General features: G+C 49.3%; 1 protein-coding gene across 1 annotated transcript; it reads left to right on the top strand.

The window, feature by feature from the left end:
• Nucleotides 1-8,147: 8,147 nt before the first annotated feature.
• NRN1 (neuritin 1) lies at nt 8,148-17,015 on the top strand. The gene is made up of 3 exons (XM_027715768.2): nt 8,148-8,471; nt 12,493-12,637; nt 15,696-17,015. Exons 1-3 carry the CDS (start codon nt 8,417-8,419, stop codon nt 15,925-15,927), a joined length of 432 nt encoding a protein of 143 aa, XP_027571569.1. The 5' UTR covers nt 8,148-8,416; the 3' UTR covers nt 15,928-17,015.
• Nucleotides 17,016-17,596: the final 581 nt, after the last annotated feature.

The following is a 17,596-nucleotide window of genomic DNA, read 5'->3' as shown; positions in this document are numbered from 1 at the left end:
AATGCTTTTCCCTGATGACAATTCAAAGCCTAGAGAGCTTTGTTTTTTTACCCTATTTAAAAATAAATACATGTTAGTTATAGGACAAAAGTAAAAAAATCTCCATTCTACTGTGCTGTGCAGTTCTGCTGCTTGGCATGGGCAGAGGGTTCAATGCACTGTTGCTGTGAGCAATGGGGAGGGCTGAAAAGGAAAAATCAATGCCATTTCTTGTTCAATTAAGTTCATTGTGATTCAGAACCACCTCCTCACACTGCAGAGCCTGCAAGAGATCAGTGCTGCAATCACTACCTTTTAACAGCTTGCTTTCTCCGTCTGGACTGCACAAGCCACTCACTGGCTGGGCATCACACTTTGCTCTGAGAAAAAGAAAAAATGGGGAAAAAAAATAACATCCTTATGGGACCCTCTGAAATACATTGTCATGAATCATGGGTCTTCAGGTGGGCATGTCACAAAGGGGAAGAGAGGGCAGTTCCCTCAATGAGTCATTTTATTTAGATGTCAGAACTACCACTGTCTTTTTAACCTTCAGTAAAAAGTTTGCTCTCCTTGCTGCCTCGACAAGAAATATCTGCAATACATATCTTGCTGTTTGGTCTTGCTCAGTGTGTTGGTCTGTCTCAAAGACTTTTGGAAGTGAATAGAAAGATTCTGGGGACTCCACTGGACTACAGATAGGATCAGCCCAGGAATCACAGGAATCACAGATTAGTAATCACAGCTATCAAGAGGTCATGACAAAGGATTTTTAGGGGCCCTCCCACCCTGTTCCCCACTTCCACTATTCTAAGATAACTGTAAAAAAAAGTATGTCTTTGCAGTAGAATGGGGTAATCTGGAGAGTTCCTAATCCCAAGGCTCAGCCTGCTGAAGATACCAAGGTGTATCTTCATGGTGCAGGATGCCCCCTCGATGCCACCACGTGCACCAGCACCCCACAGGCCTGCTCAGCGCCTCGAGAAAGAGGAGACCAGGATGCTTGTGAGCATGTCTCACTCTAGTGACGGGACAGACAAACTACAGCAGCCTGCCACTTCTCAGTCTGCCTCTAATGGCTACTGCCTATTCCCCAGCTGGAGGGTGCTTGTCCAAGGCCCTTGGGGTTCAGTCCCCAAATTACAAGGGTCTAGCAGATCAAACAGTTCAATACAAAACCCAAAGATGAGAATGATCACAGATGGCACAGGTAAAGAACAATATGAGAAAGAGAAGTAACTCCTTAATGTTAGTAGGCAAAGGCCTTTGATGCTCACCAAGGTGGTTTTAGATCCTGGATACATGTAAGCTAATGGCAATGGCTAAGTGATGCGTGAAATGTCTTAGTTCACAGCTATCCACATCCCTTTTCAGCTTTTTTATTGCACTGCTAGATCATGCTCAGGAGCAAGACAAATCCTCAAGGAGGCTGCTGGCTGTTTGGTTGCTCCAAGTACTTATGAACAGCCACCGTGGAACTGCTCTTGACTTTTCCAGCTGCAATCACCTGCATGGCAGCTGACACATAAAAGTGATATTTGAGTTAATTGTGCCAATTGTGGCATGCACAAAACAAATGTGGCCCAAATGCGGGCTCTGAAGAAAGATGGGTTTTAATGAATATACACTTCTCTGCTCAAGTCATGATTTTTTGAAACCAGTTCCCAGTTCACATCAGGAAGAAGCTTTCTACTCAGACTCATGGGATTTATCTCTGACCTTTGTAGTTTTCAGTGTCATAAATATGTTCCTAAAGCTAATAATGGAGAAGGAGGGGGATGAAGAAGTTGCATGTCCCTCAGCATCTCTGCAAATCAGACTGCAGATGCATGTACAGATTCATCCTGCATTTCCTTGTCACAGAGTCCTTTTCACCTTTGTACACATTCTTCCTCTCATATTTCATCCTTCCTAGGAAAGCGAGATCTCGCTTAAAGTTCTTGCAATGCCCGTGTGAGTGGCAGAACATCTGTCCTGGCAATGTTCTCATCAGCCCATAATTAATTAACATATTGGTTTCCTGCTCCCTAAATCCTCAAGTTCCCCTGAAACTTTGGTTTTCATGACTAAGGACTGATGAAGAAAAATTTGAAATGTAGAAGCAGTATCTTCCTATGACAGCTGGAAATCTGATATGGCTTGTTCTTTAAATATATATTTATGCTTTTTTTTCTAGAACAAATCATATTGACTGTTATAAAGAAAACTCAGAGTGGTATTTCAGTTATTGAAGTCCTACTGTAACTGAAGGTTAATAGCTGCTGTGGCAGTAGATACTCTATAAATCAATGGCAGAAACACGTGAATCAGAATATCACCCCACTGAGGTACATCCCATCTCACTGTGGTCAATAGAAATTGTGCTGCCAATGTCCATGGAAGCAGGAAATGTTCACAAGTCAGCAACTTTTAATACTAGTTATTGATACATATTGAGGATATAGGGTTTATGCATCCAGTTTGTGTTCTGACAACTGCACTGTTACTCTGGCATCAAAGCTTGGTTCTGAACCAAGATCCAGAACTTGGTTACTGGCATTTGCAATCAGAGAAGCCTAATGCCATGGGAGTGCATTCAAGGTTATTATCATGCACTCAGGATGACAAGTATCCTGGCCAAGGTATCTATTAAGGATGTCAGAGAGTGATCAACAGCTCTGGCATAATACATACAGCTCATCACAAGCCTTCCAATTCCTTACGGGGTGTGGATTTCACCACAATGAATCAATCACCAGAACAACCTCCACAAGGATGTGGTGGAGTCCCCAGCACTGGAGGTTTCCAAGACATGACTGGACAGGGTGTTAGATAATCTCATCTAGATTCCCTTTTCTATGTAAGGTTGGACCAGATGATCTCTGGAGGTCCCTTCCAACATGTGTTGTCCTATGGTTCTGTGTTCTATGGCAATAGTAATTCTGAATGCCAGGAAATCCACCAATACAAGCCTTTTCACAGCTGTTTCCCAAGTCTATATACTTCTCTCAAGCCTACGATGAAAAGTGTACAACACTTCCCATCAAAGCTAAAAAAACCCCTAAGACTGGCCTTAGGTTTCTGCTTCTTGAAGGAAAATTTCAGTGGTAAGGATGCCAAGGACTCATACTGCTTTCTTCTGAGACTGCTTTACTGAAACCGTGCTACTCTTTTGAAACATCCACAGGCATCTTAAGCAAATCATGTGTTGCAAACATAATTGTAGTGGGTGTGAACTCCATCTGGCTAGAGCAGCGCAGGCTCACATACCTACCTCAGCCCACCTGGGCTCAGTAGCAATGCCAGTGCCACAATCCAGTATAAAGGGGTCATGCTCATAAGATGCAGCTTTGGGTGAACACACAGGCACCTTCCTAAAAATAAATCCCCAAGGAATGCAGTTAAATGCAAACACTACTCTTTCTATAATAGACATCGCTTTCCTTACTGGATTGGCTGGCACAAGCTGATCACGGTCAAGTGATGTCTTGGTTTTTGAAGACTGCTTTTTAAAAGAAAAAAGTACTGAAGAATGAACAGAGACACTGATTTTTTCAAATGAACCTAGAGAAGTCTGGTGTTCTGGTCTTTCCCTTTGAAAGTCCCAGAAGCTGAGTCTGAAGATTACATTATTCTAATACTTTTCTAAGTTAATATCAGATCATTTTTTCTGTGTCAAATATCTTAGCCAGCATTTTCTATTTTTTTTAAAGATTCAGTATTGAGCACTAATGTCCCTTTTACATCCACACAGCTACATACTTTTTTCTTTCATAATTTTGTATTTGGAACCAGAGCACCAGTTTTTATTTTAAAAATATATTTTCACAGACATCAAATGACAATGATCTTCATGGTCAACGTTGAAGTGCCATTTAAGCACTAATTTCTAGACAGATGTGGGACAAATTCTGGTCTTGGATGCTTAGCTAAAGTCAGACACATCCAGCCAGTAATGAAACCAGATGTCTAATGAACTAGACCACCCAAAAAAAGCTTTAGAACTCTGGTTGTTATCAAAAGGTATTTCTTTAATCCTACCTGTCACATTTTCAGTATGTTCTCATATTTTTTCTGCTTAAATATAATCTTGGAGGATCATACTTTGAATAGCTACTCATTTATCAGCTAGGTTTTATATTTGCATGTATTTTTCCGACTGGCCACCTTCCTCTGGGGAAGGTAGCAGCTGAAGACCGGGAACCACAGCACAAGCCAGCTCTGTGGGACTGTAAAAAGCTGGCACTCTGTCCCTCCTTCCTGGGAGACCTCTGAGACAGGAGGGTACAGAGACACAAGTCACTGGCTCCAGTTTCCTATCAGCTTCACCAGGGCCGGGTCTCCAGCTGACGGTGAGGGAGAGAAAAAGCAAACGGTCACCTCCTGGTAGAGGCGGTGTTACTGCAGGATGAGCTAAGAGTGAATACATTTCTCTACACCCATGGGAGGGACTTTTAAATATCACCGTGATCACTGGACCCTCCCCTCCAACCTGAGCCGATGCTTAGAATAAATCAGTCTCTGACTGACAGCACTAAAGATTTCGGTTTTATCCCTATTACTAGCCTGTAAACATGAAGGAAGAAGCCCATGGTGTGAGCTGTTTGAAGAGATATTTTGCATTATTAAAAAAAAAAAAAAGGATGAAGGGGAAAATAATTGCTGAGATGCAGACAGCTTTGCCAGGGAAAGCAGCTCTCTGTTACCTTGAGCCGGCTGCCTCTTTTGAGGTTCAGCCATGACAGTCAGCCAGCCGAAAGCTAAATGAGAAACACATCCTCTAAACGCGGTGGGTCCCCTTGTGGTAGATGATTTCGATGGAGCTGAGCTGGATTTAAATCAGCTGCCCAGCACACTGCTCTGTGCCCGCCAGCAATAGCACAGGGCTGCCTACCCGAAAATTCACCCAGCCCCTTGGGCACACGGCGCAGCCCACACCGCACTCGTCGCTATCTCTGACAGAGCTATATCTGGCCAGCAGCCGTGGGCTCTGTCCGTCTGCCTCCGCCGCGGCAGAAATCACACACAGCCGCGGGACGACACGGCTGCCAACCCTAACGAGCGGAGCATGAGGCTGCTGCCCGGATGGAGCCCTTTTTCTTAAAAACAAGGGCAAAATCGTGCTGATGAGCTAATCGTCCTAACAGGGACTGAGCAGGGCACCGGTCAGACACTCCTCTCCTTAAATACAGACAGATGTCTCTTAGAGATGGGCTGATATTCAAGCGCCTTCTAAAACATGACTCCTTCTAATACCATGTTGGTGAAAAAAATAAAGAGAAAAATAAAGAAAAAAAAAAGGACATTTTGATAAACAACTGTCCCCGCTTCATTCTGCTCCCCAGGTCCCAGTAGAGCTGAGAGTGCTGCTATTTGAGATGGGCTGAAACCGCTGGCTTTTGTTCAGAATCTATAGTGCAATGGGCCCCTTCCTGGGGCAGGGAAGGTGGTAGGGCTGGAGCCAGGCTTGAATTTCAGACAGAGCTGGACTGTCCCAATACTCAAGAACATTTAGAGGAATTTGGCCAGGCCCTTTTCTCCTCTGTAATTGATGCCTCTAGCTGTGAGATGTCTTTTTGTTGTTGCTTGGCCAGAAATCTCTCTAAAATGCCCATTCGTATGAGATTTGTGGCCATATTGCCAGGGGCTCTAGTCATTTCGGCAGTGATGGACATATCAAAAGCCAGATATTAAACTCTTCCTGATCGTGCATTGGAAACTGCCCCAAAGTTAATTCCAAAGCAGATTTGCAGAGTGTAATGTTCAACACAAGCCTCTTGGAGCCAGTCCAACCTTTAACCTGAAGTTATAGCTTGTCTGCCCTCAGAAAAAAAAAGGAGCAGAAAAAATGTAGCAGATACGAATGTACAAATAATCCAATACAGTTATCAATTGGGCAGAGGAGCGAAATGAGAAATTCCTCTTGCTGCAACCTCCACAACCTGGTGCTCCTGCAAAGGTGCCTTGTCTGTCTTAACAGCAAATGCAGCCACAAATGGTCGAGCTGCCAAGAACTGGTAAGTCCAGCGTTTATATCCATGTACCTCAACCCACACTCCTTTCACCCTCTTCCTTTTTTATGCTGATAATGCACCAATTATGAGACATGAAAGATCTTTTGGGCTATCTAACACATCCCTCCTGGGAAAAGGACAGGGCTCCACATTTTGATATCTGCTTCAGTCTCTCTGTTGCATTACAAAATCACCCATCACCAGAGCAGCAAAGGGCTGGGTAAAAGCGGTTTGCCTTAGCTCCAGCTTAAACTCAAAACTTTTCTGTCTTTGAAAGAGAACTTTGTGCACAGTGCAGAGCTTAGCCTTAGCCTCCTTGCCACTGCCACTGTCTTCGGGAGTGCGTAAAAGACAACCCTACTCTGGGCTGCAGCTTTATGGAAGGGCAAACTGCCAGGGGACACAGCCCCACACCCTGTGCCTTGCACTTCATTCACTACCATATGCCCAGGTGCTGAGCTGGCTCTGGGAGCTGGCTGAAAATGAACCTTTTTTATTTTTTAATTCCTCAGGTTAGTATTCAGCCAGCTCTGTCCTCTAATTCATCTCTCTGTCCATAGTGGAGATCTATAAATAGGAAGGAAAGGTGGAACAAAAAGAAATAATGGGAAGGTGCAGGGGAGACAAGCCACCTTTTTTATCTGTGGGTCCAAGCTGAGGGCCAGTGTAATTACCCAACATTATCCCTGCTTTTGAGTTGGGAAAACAGTGGTTGGAGTTTCATGATGGCTTTTGAGAGGATGCACTTGCAGGCTGCCACTGCACACATTAGGTAGACCTAAAGAGGCAGTGGCATTCACCAGCACTATTTTGTGAATGGAGCTCTCAGCAAGAAAGCTTTTCCTCTTGCCCTCCAGTTCCCTCTTTTCAGTTGCACTGTCATTTAACTCCATGCAATCCCTGTCCTTGCCGCGTGGGCCTCAGGCATTTGCAGCCCATGAGGATCATGGGGACCCAGCCTTGCAGCTGCCATCTCTCTGTCATTCAGGTCTGAGTACTGACATGTGTGGTTTGTAAAAGAGAGGGACCAACCAGCAACCCAGCTGGTCAGGGCCCTGTAGCACTGTCGACACTGTGGGACTGCAGAGAAGGGGGGATCCGGGACTGGGAGGAGTGGAGGCCAACAGTAATTCTCGGTCCAACCAGCCCCACACGGCTCCTGGAAATGCTACAGATGGCTGGTGAAGGTCAGTGCCGAGCCAGGGGCAAAAACTCCGCAGTGGAAGAGCCACAGGAGAAGGCTGTAGGATGGAGTTTTGTCTGATTAAGTAGCACTGGGAGAAGCCCATGCCAGCACCTTGAAGTCCCTCTCATGCTGATGGAGGGGATAGCCTCGAGAAGCGTCCTATGAGGGTGCCAGGCTGACTAAGAAACCCCAGCACAAGCCTTGTCTCCGGCAGAGCTCAATGGAGCCTCGGCCAGCCCCATACCCTTCACCCAGCCCCACACACCTGTAGCCCGTCCCCAGAGGATAGGGTGCGATGGCTGTGTGCGATGGTCCCAGCTGCAGACCAGCCCTACCACGACTCCCCAGGGCTGCCCCACGCGTGACCCCTTTCCCCACGCCACCCTCTGCGGTGCCACAGCCGGGCTGCTGCCGCCGGGATTGAGCACCGGCAGTAAGGCCGGGAGAGACGGGTCTCCCCCCTCCGCACCCCCCAGACCTCAGCCTGGGGGTGACGTCATGGTGGGGGAGGGGCGGGCAGGGGGAGGGGACCCCCGCACCTTCCTTTCCTCCTTTCCCCGTCCATGCTGCGCAGCGCGGGGGCCGGGCCGGCCAGCCCCGACGAGGCGGCCCCGGGGGCGGAGGGGGTTCTGCCGTGCTATCCCCACCCCCGGGGGGGTGGCTCCTCCGTCTGCGTGTGCGTGTCTATGTGTGTGCGTGTGTATGTGTGTGTGTGCGTGCGTGTGTCCCCCCTCCCGACCCCTCATCTCTCCCGCCCCAGGGGGACGGTCCCGGCTACCGCCCCCGTCTTCACCACACGGGGCAGGAGGAACGCGGGGAGGGGAATTTCTCGGCGATTAATGGGGCGGGGGGGACACGGGGAGAGCGGGTAAATCCAGCCTGTGATGCCTATAAATGGCGTTTCTCTTCCAAGATGCACATTTATATTAAAAAAAAAAAAAAAAAAAAAAAAAAAAAAAAAAAGGAAGGGGGGAAAAAACCCGGCCGGTGTCATCCCCCCACGTCAGGGCCGGTGGTGGGCGTGAGGCTGTACTTCCTCCGCCCCCTCCTAATGGAGCGAACCATTCCCAGCCAGCCTTCCTCGCCCTCTCCCGCTGCCTCCCTCTTCCTCTCCTTCTCCTCTTGTCTCCCCCCCTTGTCTGCAAAGTCCTCCGCTGCTCGGAACTTGTTGGCAATGTCTATTTTTCAGCTTTCCCCCACGTTCTCCAAAGTAACTATTTAAAGATCTGCAGCCGCAAATGGTTTTACTAAATGTAGGATGGGACTTAAGTTGAACGGCAGTTATATTTCTCTGATCCTTGCTGTACAGATAGGTAAGTGGACTGCCAAATTCCGTGTCAAGTTGTGCGCACCCAAGCCCGGCTGATGCATGCAGGAGCGGAATGTCGGGATAACCTGCGCGGAGGGCCGCGGTGCGGGGCGGCGGCGGCGGGATCCCCGCTCCGCGTTCTCCGCTGCCCGCGTTCCCTTCGCGGTGGCAGCCTCGCCGTTCGGCACGCTGTCAAGGCAGGGGAGTCCGCAGGAACCGATTTCTGATTCCTCTGAAATCACTTTTGTTGCTCGTTTTCCTGAATCGGTGCATGCTCACTCATACTTTGCTTTTTATTCCCCCCTTCTCCTCATTTTTTTCCCTCCTGTTCTCTCCGTCCCCACGAACGGTTGTATTTGTATTTGTATCACGGTTTTCGGATATCCCCTGCATTCCTTTCCACTTACATTTGGTAACTCCTCGAGAGACAGAAAAATAAGAACCGGCATAAAATGACTTGTGAGAGATATAGGTGGAAAGTTTTTTTGCAGAAAATCAGGGGGACAAGCGAAGGGCTCCCTTTGGCACCTTGAGGCTCTTCCCATTTGCAGAGCAGCCTAAAATCAAACAAAACCCGTCACTAACTTTAGGGGAAAAAAAATCCTTCGAAATGCAGGGATTAAACAAATAAAAAATATTTTAAAAAATTGCGGAGTCCCACTGCCCAGTCGTTAATTTTGTGCTCGGAGAAGCACTGTCAGAAACCGAACGGGTCCAAAAAATTTCTATATATTCTGTTACTTAAAATAGAACAGATTTCCTTCCATGCCAGTATGTGTTTTTGTGTGCTCGTTGCTGGTTTTGTTTAATATCTTGGGGTTTTCGATGGTTGCTTTTGTTGGTTTGCTCTCGGGTTCATTTTACACAACATTTCTTTGCTGAAATTTTTTTGAGTTACGGACATTAAATAATATCTAAGTTAATAACTGCTTTGGTCCTATACAGGAAGATTTTAAAGATTATATATGAATATGTATATATATATATTATATGTGAATATATATATGAATATCCCGAACATGATCCAAAACTGAGCTTTAAGGAAAGGGGGATTAAAGCGTATCTTTTATTACCTAGACTGTGAGGTGTGAAGAGCCCTTTGAAAATATTTGCAAAGGAATTCTGATACAATTAAAAAAAAATGCTCGGCATTGCTATTTAGAGATCCTTTTGCTCGGTCACTCTCCTCTCCATAAAACCTCTGCAGCATTTTGTGAGTACCAAAGAAAGAAGAGGAGGGAAAAAAAGGGAGAAGGGGGGAAGAGAATTAAAAAGAGAGGCAAAATCCCTTGAACATTTCCTCAAGTAGAAAAGGAAAAAAAATTTGCAATGAAATGTTGACCTCTGGGAAACGTGGTTAAATGATGCAAACCCCTCCATTCGTATTGCCATTCTATTTTAAATGAGGCTGAACTCTTCAGAAGGCCATTTTTTGTACTGTCAGAGAAAGAAGGGGGAAGGCTTTATTTGGATGTTATTCTTGATTTCAGTTCTTGCATTTTTTGTTTGTGTGTTGGTTCATTCGTTTGGAAGAGGAGGATGATTTTCTTTCTTATGTGTTTATTTGGTTCAAATGAGAAAGGATTTTATTGACGGTGGAATTTCAAAAGGCAGCTAGAGTCGCTGGGAAACGCCGTTCCCGGGCTGGAGTGAGCATGAGCAGTCATTCGGAAAGTTACCCCAAAATACTGCTGCACACCGCGGGGATGGTGGCGGTGCGGTGGCTTTGCGGTGCCCTGGGAGGGGACAGCTTTGAAACCCGTGCAGGGCTTTTCTCCTCTCTGCTCCTCCTTCAGTATTTCGAGTAACCTTCCCCCTCCCTCCTCTCCACACACACCCCCCCTCCCCGAAATCAGCTTCTGGTTGTCGGTGAGGGGTTTGCAAAGGGCCGGTCGCCTTTGCCCCGTCCCCGGTAGCGGCTCGTCTGAAATGGATGTTCGGCTCGTTCCCAAAACGTCTATGCACCGGGGCTTATTTAAAAAAAAAAAAAAAAAAAAAAAAAAAAAAAAACATTTATTTATTTATTTAAGGAGAGAGGATTGGAGGATTGGAGCTGTCCGAAATCCCTAACATTCTGGGAGGTGACCGGGCTGGGGGGGGTGGGAGGGAGCGGGGACTGAGTCTCGGTGGAAGGGACAGGAGGGATGGACCAGTTGCAGGATGGGGGACCGGCTTTTGGGAGGAGGCTCAATCCGTCACGGAGGGCTCCTGCGGTCCTTCTGCACTGTACATTGCTGCACACTCTTATCTCGGAGTGGGGGCGGGGGTGTGGAAGGTCGTGGCCACGGCAAGACACAAACGACCTAGTTAAAGAGAAATCTCACTGTCTTTTAACCAGACAGGAGCCTTGTCTATCCGCTTTTGCTTTTTAAAAAAAATTATTTATGGTGTTTAGGGCGTCTTTGGACCGGGGGTATCCTGTGCGGAGGGAGCGGCGTGGACAGACAGGGCCAGGCTGCCCCTCGGGAGCGAGGGATGCTCGGCTCGCCACTGGTCCCAAACCTGACCCTCTCCCACACCCACCCTGGCCCGGGGCAAGGCTTCGAACCCCGTATTTTCAGCGCAGCCCGACACGTTCTGGGAGAAATTCGCGGCAACTCCCCCTCCCCTTTCCCGCTGTAGCTGCCTGAGCGGGATGGCGCGGGTTTTATAGGACATGGTTTTACCCTCGGGATGGTCCTCAGTTCTTCTCTATTTGTTTGCCTGGCTTTTTTTCCTATCGTAGCCAATGTCTGGAGCCTGCTGGAGGTTTGATATGACGACTGGTGCTGGTGTGTGTGTGTGTGTAGAGGGGAGTGGCCACCAAGTCATGTTAGCGATGAATCAAACAGCAAGAGGGGGATTTGGGTTGAAACAGTCTCTTTTGGAGTCAGCCATTTAGCTTATGGCTGGTACTCGGCAAGGAAACACACACACACCCCGTCACAGCCATGCCCTGGGGACAGGGGGCTGGGGGAGACCCCCACCCCAATACCCGACGGTGTGGGCGGCAGGGCGCTCCTCCGCAAAGGAGGGGGCAGCCCCCTCCCGCCCCCGCTGGCCGCAGCGACATCCCCCAGGCCTAGGGACACCACGGCGTCCCCAGCTCCTGTCACGGGCAGGAGAGCTGCTGTGGGCCAGCCCCCTCGCCGTTCCCGGGTAGCCCAGCCTGCTGGGCTGCTGCGGGGGTGTGCGCGATGCTGTGCGCGGCACAGGCCAGGACGTGGGTCCTGCGTCCCGTCCCGTCCCGTCCCGTCCCGTCCCGTCCCGTGCCCCCACGGGGCACACGGCAGGAGTCATCTCACGCACCCCATAACTCATTTTTTTCACCGTTTGCAGGCGGTTGTTCTTGTGTTGATTACTGTTGTATTGAACCGCGCGCCCTTTCCTAGAGCCATCCCGAGGGATGCCCGGGGCAGCGGGTTTGGGGGAGCAGGGCTCACCCGGGCCCCGTCCCACACAAGCATGGCCAGGCTGACGCCCCTGCAGGTGCCTGCGTGACTTCGTGGTCCCTTCTTTGCGTGTCTCTGTCGCAGCCCTTTCTAGTGATATTTTTTTTAATTTTGTTTTTCCCCGCTGCGCCTTGCACGGTATTTGCCCTGCGACCTGGGCGATGGGGAGCGTGTGCTTGCGCCTGCTGCTTCAAGGCAGAATTTCCTAACAAAGGATCAAGTCCGGGGAGAAGCAGGCAGCTCATCTTCACCTCCCCTCCTCCTCGCCATTCAAATTAAAAAAAAAAAAAAAAGGGGGGGGGGGAATTTAAAAATTACTGAATTCAACGCTGTTAAGCCACGGGCACCGAACCCCTCCATACTGAAAAAGCACAGGGCGAAAAGCCCCTGGCTCACCTCCTCGATTGCCCAATGGCGACCCTGGCTCGGTCCCACCGCCCCTCTCCTGCCCCAGGTCGCGCCTTTAGCAATGCAATAGGGGGCGGGGAGGGAGAGCGGAATAAAGGGGGGGAAGAGGTGAGTGGGGGGTGGCGGGGCGGAGGGCTGGGGCGGACGGGGGGCCGGCGGTGCTGACCTGTGCCACTGCCCCCCCAGCGTACCTGGTGCAGGCAGTGAGAGCGGCGGGGCGGTGCGATGCGGTCTTTAGGGGCTTCTCGGACTGTTTGCTGCGGCTGGGCGATAACATGGCCAACTACCCGCAGGACCTGGACGACAAGAGAAATCTCCAAACGATCTGCGCGTAGGTCTTTCCTCTCTTCTTCGGGGCCGCGGGGGGAGAATGGGACTAGGGGGTCACCCTGGGCTGGGCAAGGGGGGCGAGGCTGGATGGTGGGGGGAGTGAGGGAAGGAACAGAAGTAACGCGGGGTTTATGCTTTGGGGCTGGATTCTGTGCCCCAGGGTCCCCCCAAGCGCACTGCCATGGGGACAGGCCGGGCTTGGGGAATAGTGAAGTCTGGAGGGAATTTTTACAATGTCTTTTTTATTTTTTGCCTCCGTGATTCTGGGGTGGTTTGTTTGGAGCTTTCCCCTCCTCCCCTCCTTCGTGTATTTTTTCCTTCCCCTGCTTTGCACTGAGGTGCTGACATTAGCTGCATGAGGAGCGTTATCCCTTTCCTTATTGCTGCCCTCGGGACACACGCTCACTGGCAGGCTCCAGGGTTCCCCCGAGTGCGGAAGGTAGAGGCAGGCCCGGGGGAGGCAGCCTACTCTGGCTGGGGATAGCCGGCGCTGGGGAGGCGACTCCTCGGAAAGCAAAACGTAATTAAAAAGAGCCCAGCCATGATATGAATCACCCAGCGGCAGAGGGGTGCCGTCCCAGCGGCGCCTCTCCTCTGCCACCTCCGTGGCCCCGAGAAAGCCCATTTCCCTCCCGGTTTCGCCCCGCTCCAAGCACAAAGGGCAACAGGAGGAAGGGGCAAGATAAAGGGGAATAATAATAATAATAATAACAATAATAATAACAACAATAATAAAACTACTACTAATATAGTGATGATGATGAAAACAACAACACAAATAATAAAGGGAGAAAAAGAGCTCGCCTTGCAAAATTGGCAGGAGCTCCTTCCCAATTCCTCTCCGAAGCTGGAGGAACTAGGACAGCTGTAGGAGCCCTTACATTTGGGGTAATTCTCCCCAGAGCTCGGGGCAACAGTGGGACCTAAACCTAGGACAGGTGCCGGGGGCCTTGGAGCCGCCAGCTTCAGTCTCGCCCGCCGCTCTGCGGGTCTGCAGGGAGGCAGAAACGGGAATTTTCGATATGTCGGGGGGGGGAAACCAAAAAAAAAAAAAAAAAAAAATCAGCCAACCAACCAACCAAAAAAAAACCAAAAAAAAAAAGAGGCTGCAGCACAGGGCGCAGGGTATTCTCCCGTATCCTCGTTGCTGTTCTCCAGCAAAAACTCCTCCTGTCAAAAAAACAACGAACAAAAAAAGAGAAAAAATTCATATCTAGAAACGAGATAATGTGCTTAGAGAGAAATACGTTTAAAATATTTTTTTTCTGATTTTGCTGCACAAAAATAAAAAAAACCGAAAGACATGAAATGGGAAGAAGGAAAGGAAAGGAAAGGAAAGGAAAGGAAAGGAAAGGAAAGGAAAGGAAAGGAAAGGAAAGGAAAGGAAAGGAAAGGAAAGGAAAGGAAAGGAAAGGAAAGGAAAGGAAAGGAAAGGAAAGGAAAGGAAAGGAAAGGAAAGGAAAGGAAAGGAAAGGAAAGGAAAGGAAAGGAAAGGAAAGGAAAGGAAAGGAAAGGAAGGGAAAGGAAAGGAAAGGAAAGGAAAGGAAAGGAAAGGAAAGGAAAGGAAAGGAAAGGAAAGGAAAGGAAAGGAAAGGAAAGGAAAGGAAAGGAAAGGAAAAAAGGAAAGGAAAGGAAAAAAGGAAAAAAGGAAAAAAGGAAAAGAAAATGAGAAGAGACTCTATAACACTTCTCTCTTCCTACCTAGAGATTTCTGAGTCAAACACCTACTAAGGCTGGCACCTCACTGTAGATGCTGGGCTGCGGTTTACCTTACCTACATCAGAAATAAATACCCAGAGGCAGCAGCGTCCTGATATGATGTCCTTTTGCCCTGCAGTGCCAGACCAGAGGTGGTCCTGACCTGTAAAAAGTACCTGTTTTCCAAGAAAGGTCCTTTTCCCGACCATGTCCCACCACCCGATTGCCTTCACCCCGTGCCGGGATGTGTATTGAAAGAAGATGGTGAAAGATTTAATTTTCCTTTGGGAGATGCAATTACAGCAGAAATACTGCAGGAGAGGCACACTCTCAGACTCTGGCTTCTCAGTATCTCATTATTTATTACAAATGTAGCAAACATTGGGAGTCTACAACCAGCTTAGAGTGCTCATAAATTAGAGGCTGTAGGACTACTTTGGGGGGAGAAAAAAAGGAAAAGAAAGAAGATCGAGATCCAGATTTGCAGACGTCTGCCTTGAGGCATGGGGGAAATAGGAGGCAGAGGGTAGATTCGGGGTGATTTTCGATAATACAAACGTGGAGAGGAAAGGTCCTCCCTCCCCCTCCTCAGGTGGGGCCATGGGACGGGTCCTGTCCTGGCGACAAAAACCGGTCCAGGTCCCGTGAAGAAGGGAATTGAAAGGAAAAGGGAAAACGTGAGGGAATTGCTGGAAAATATCCTGAGGAAAGATAATCCCTTCTCTGTCTATAAAGCCCTGGCCATGCATGAGGGCTCCCTCCCGCCGCCCTGCTGCGGGTCGGTGCGAGGCACCCGGGAGGGACCAAGAGGAGAAGATACTCCTTTTCTCTTTCTCCTATTCCTTCTTCTTCTCATTCTCCTCCTCTCTTCCTGCCTCTGCAGTAAGGGCTCGCTCCCGCCCCGGGGGATCCCTCCGGAGGGTTTCTAACGCCGCACTGGGACCCTCCAGGATACCGCCTCCTGCCTGGGAAAAGCAGTGCCTTTCCCACCCCCGCCTGCCCGCTCCCACCGGTGACGAAAAACCCTCGAGACGAGCCCGGTGGGCTTCTAAGCTAGCTTCTGCCAGCCGAGGGGCTCATGTCCTCTCCCCACTTCAGTCAAAGACCCCTCCGCCGGGAACCCAGCAAAGCAATTCTTGCACCACCCCGCTCGGGCTGGTGCCGAAGGCGGGGTTGGGGAGGGGGGGACACCCGAAACCACAGCCAGCGGCTCCTCCCCGCCGGGCGCCAGCCTCCCTTCAAGGCATGCCCCGCTCAGCTCAGCCGTCGGGAGGTGGGGGCGGCGGCCCGAGGGGGCGGCCCCCTCCCCGGGAAGGTGGGCGCGTGCCTGTTCTGATGCCGGCTGCTCTCCCCTCCTGCAGGTACTGGGATGATTTCCACGCCTGCACCCTCACAGCGCTCACTGACTGCCAGGAAGGAGCGACAGACCTCTGGGAGAAACTGAGACGGGAATCCAAAAACCTCGATTTCCAAGGCAGCTTATTTGAACTGTGCGGAGGCGGCAGCGGCGCGGCACCGTCCCTCCTCCCGCCGGCCTTGCCCCTGCTCCTTGCGGCTCTGTGGGCCGCCCTAGTGACCTGGCTGCCTTTCTAGGGGGGCGAGCACACTCACACCCACACCTTCTCCATGTGCTGGATCTATAGAGGAAGTGTCCATCCGTTGCTTTGGGGACGTTGTGCTTTTCTGTGGTTGATGATGATGATGATGGTGGTGGTGGTGGCTGATGATGGTGAAACACCCATGTAGGACTGTGGAAGCGTTCTCCCTTTATTTTTTTGTGTTTTATTTGCCAAATGTTACCAAACAGGCAGCGGCGCGCAGCCCAAATCGGACCTCAGCTTTACTAACGCTTCGAATCAAAAATAGAAACAAAAAATAAAGAAACAAACTCGAGCCCTCGTTGCGCAAAAGCAATCTCAGGAACGGCTCTGGGCCACCTACTGCTAAGGCTGTAACCGGCCGGGTACCTCCCGGCGAGCCACGGGCTCCGCTAAAAATGTGGCAGTGTGCGAGGCGAGAACAAAAACCGCAGACAGAAAAAGGCACTGGCGATAAATCCAAGGTAGATGTCCACGTGTGAAGCATATGGTGAATAATTCACAATCTCTCATCTTTCCTCCACAGTCGCTTGTTTTTTTTGGTCATTCCACTGCAAAAAAATTTAAAAAATAAATAAAAAAGAACATTTTTTCCTCAAGGGGAAAAGAGCGAGAGAGGGAGAGAAAGAGAGGGAAACGAACAGTTAAGAAAGGAAGGAAGGAAGGAGCAAGCAAAAGAAAGACGTGTCTAAATGCCCGGAGGAGTGAAGGGATGCTGCTAACATCTCTGAGAGTTTACCTTTACTTGCTGTTCGAAGGCATCTTTCCGAATTCACTGCCTTTAATTTTTTCCTCCTCTTTGTTTTAGATGTTACACATACCAGTAAAATACCTGAATATCCAACCGTAGAGATCACAAAAAGGGGGCTTAAATGTAAAACTAAAGGAAAAAAAAAAAAAACAACAAGACAACAACAGCGAAATGATTTTGAAAAAAAAAAGAGTCTTGATTTTAAAAGAGATGAAATATGTAATTTAAACAAAAGTTTATTATAAAGTCAATTCAGCAAAAAAAAACCAAACAAAAAAAAGATTTGCTACAAAGTATAGACAGAAGTATAAAATAAAAATTATTGTTTGAAATGAGGGTGTCGTCCTTTTTATAAAATATGCTTAGAATATCTTGGAAAGGACAGGGCTTTTAAGGCAAGGAAGTCTAAATCCTGAACTCATCCCTTGACGAACATGGCAATTTCAGTTCAAATAAGGACAGGGTGGCTGAGTCGCTTAGTCGGAGCCTTTCTGCCTTTTTTTTTTCTTTTCTTTCTTTCCCCCCCCCCCCTTCATTTCTCTCTTAAAAAATACGCTGTAAATCCTCCCACCCTCCCACCCTCCTCCTCCTCCTCCTCCTCCTCCTCTCGAAGCCGCGAACCGCAGCACCCTCGTTTCCCAGCCGCCCGGGACTGGCGAAGGGAGCCCCCCGCAGAGGAGGGGGCGGGCGGCGCGGCTCTCCCGCGGGCGCGGAGCCGTGCGGAGCCCCGACGGAGGGAAGGCAGCAACCACCATTAAGGAGGAGGCTGCCGAGCCGGAGCCGGGGCGCAGAGGAGCCCTTTCATAATTAATAAGGCAGCTCAGCCGAAGAAGCAAGGGGAAGGGGGGGACGGGGTATTGATTTCGCAGCAGAAGCTGCTCTAACCTCGGCTATTTATAGGCGCCCGATGCCT

The sequence above is a fragment of the Pipra filicauda genome, unplaced genomic scaffold (genome assembly GCF_003945595.2).
Source record: "Pipra filicauda isolate LSUMZ 115617 unplaced genomic scaffold, ASM394559v2 scaffold48_size3843733_pilon, whole genome shotgun sequence".
NCBI lineage: Eukaryota > Metazoa > Chordata > Aves > Passeriformes > Pipridae > Pipra > Pipra filicauda.
Note: the sequence above shows the minus strand (reverse complement) of the source record. Positions and strands in the feature narration are given on the sequence as shown.

What these genes read in the sequence shown, in the direction of transcription:
- NRN1 (XM_027715768.2), top strand. Translation starts at nt 8,417, where the DNA reads ATGGGACTTAAGTTGAACGGCAGTTATATTTCTCTGATCCTTGCTGTA. An exon ending in GATCCTTGCTGTACAGATAG is followed by an intron (nt 8,472 to 12,492) that starts GTAAGTGGACTG and finishes CTGCCCCCCCAG; the next exon opens with CGTACCTGGTGCAGGCAGTG. An exon ending in AATCTCCAAACGATCTGCGC is followed by an intron (nt 12,638 to 15,695) that starts GTAGGTCTTTCC and finishes CCCCTCCTGCAG; the next exon opens with GTACTGGGATGATTTCCACG.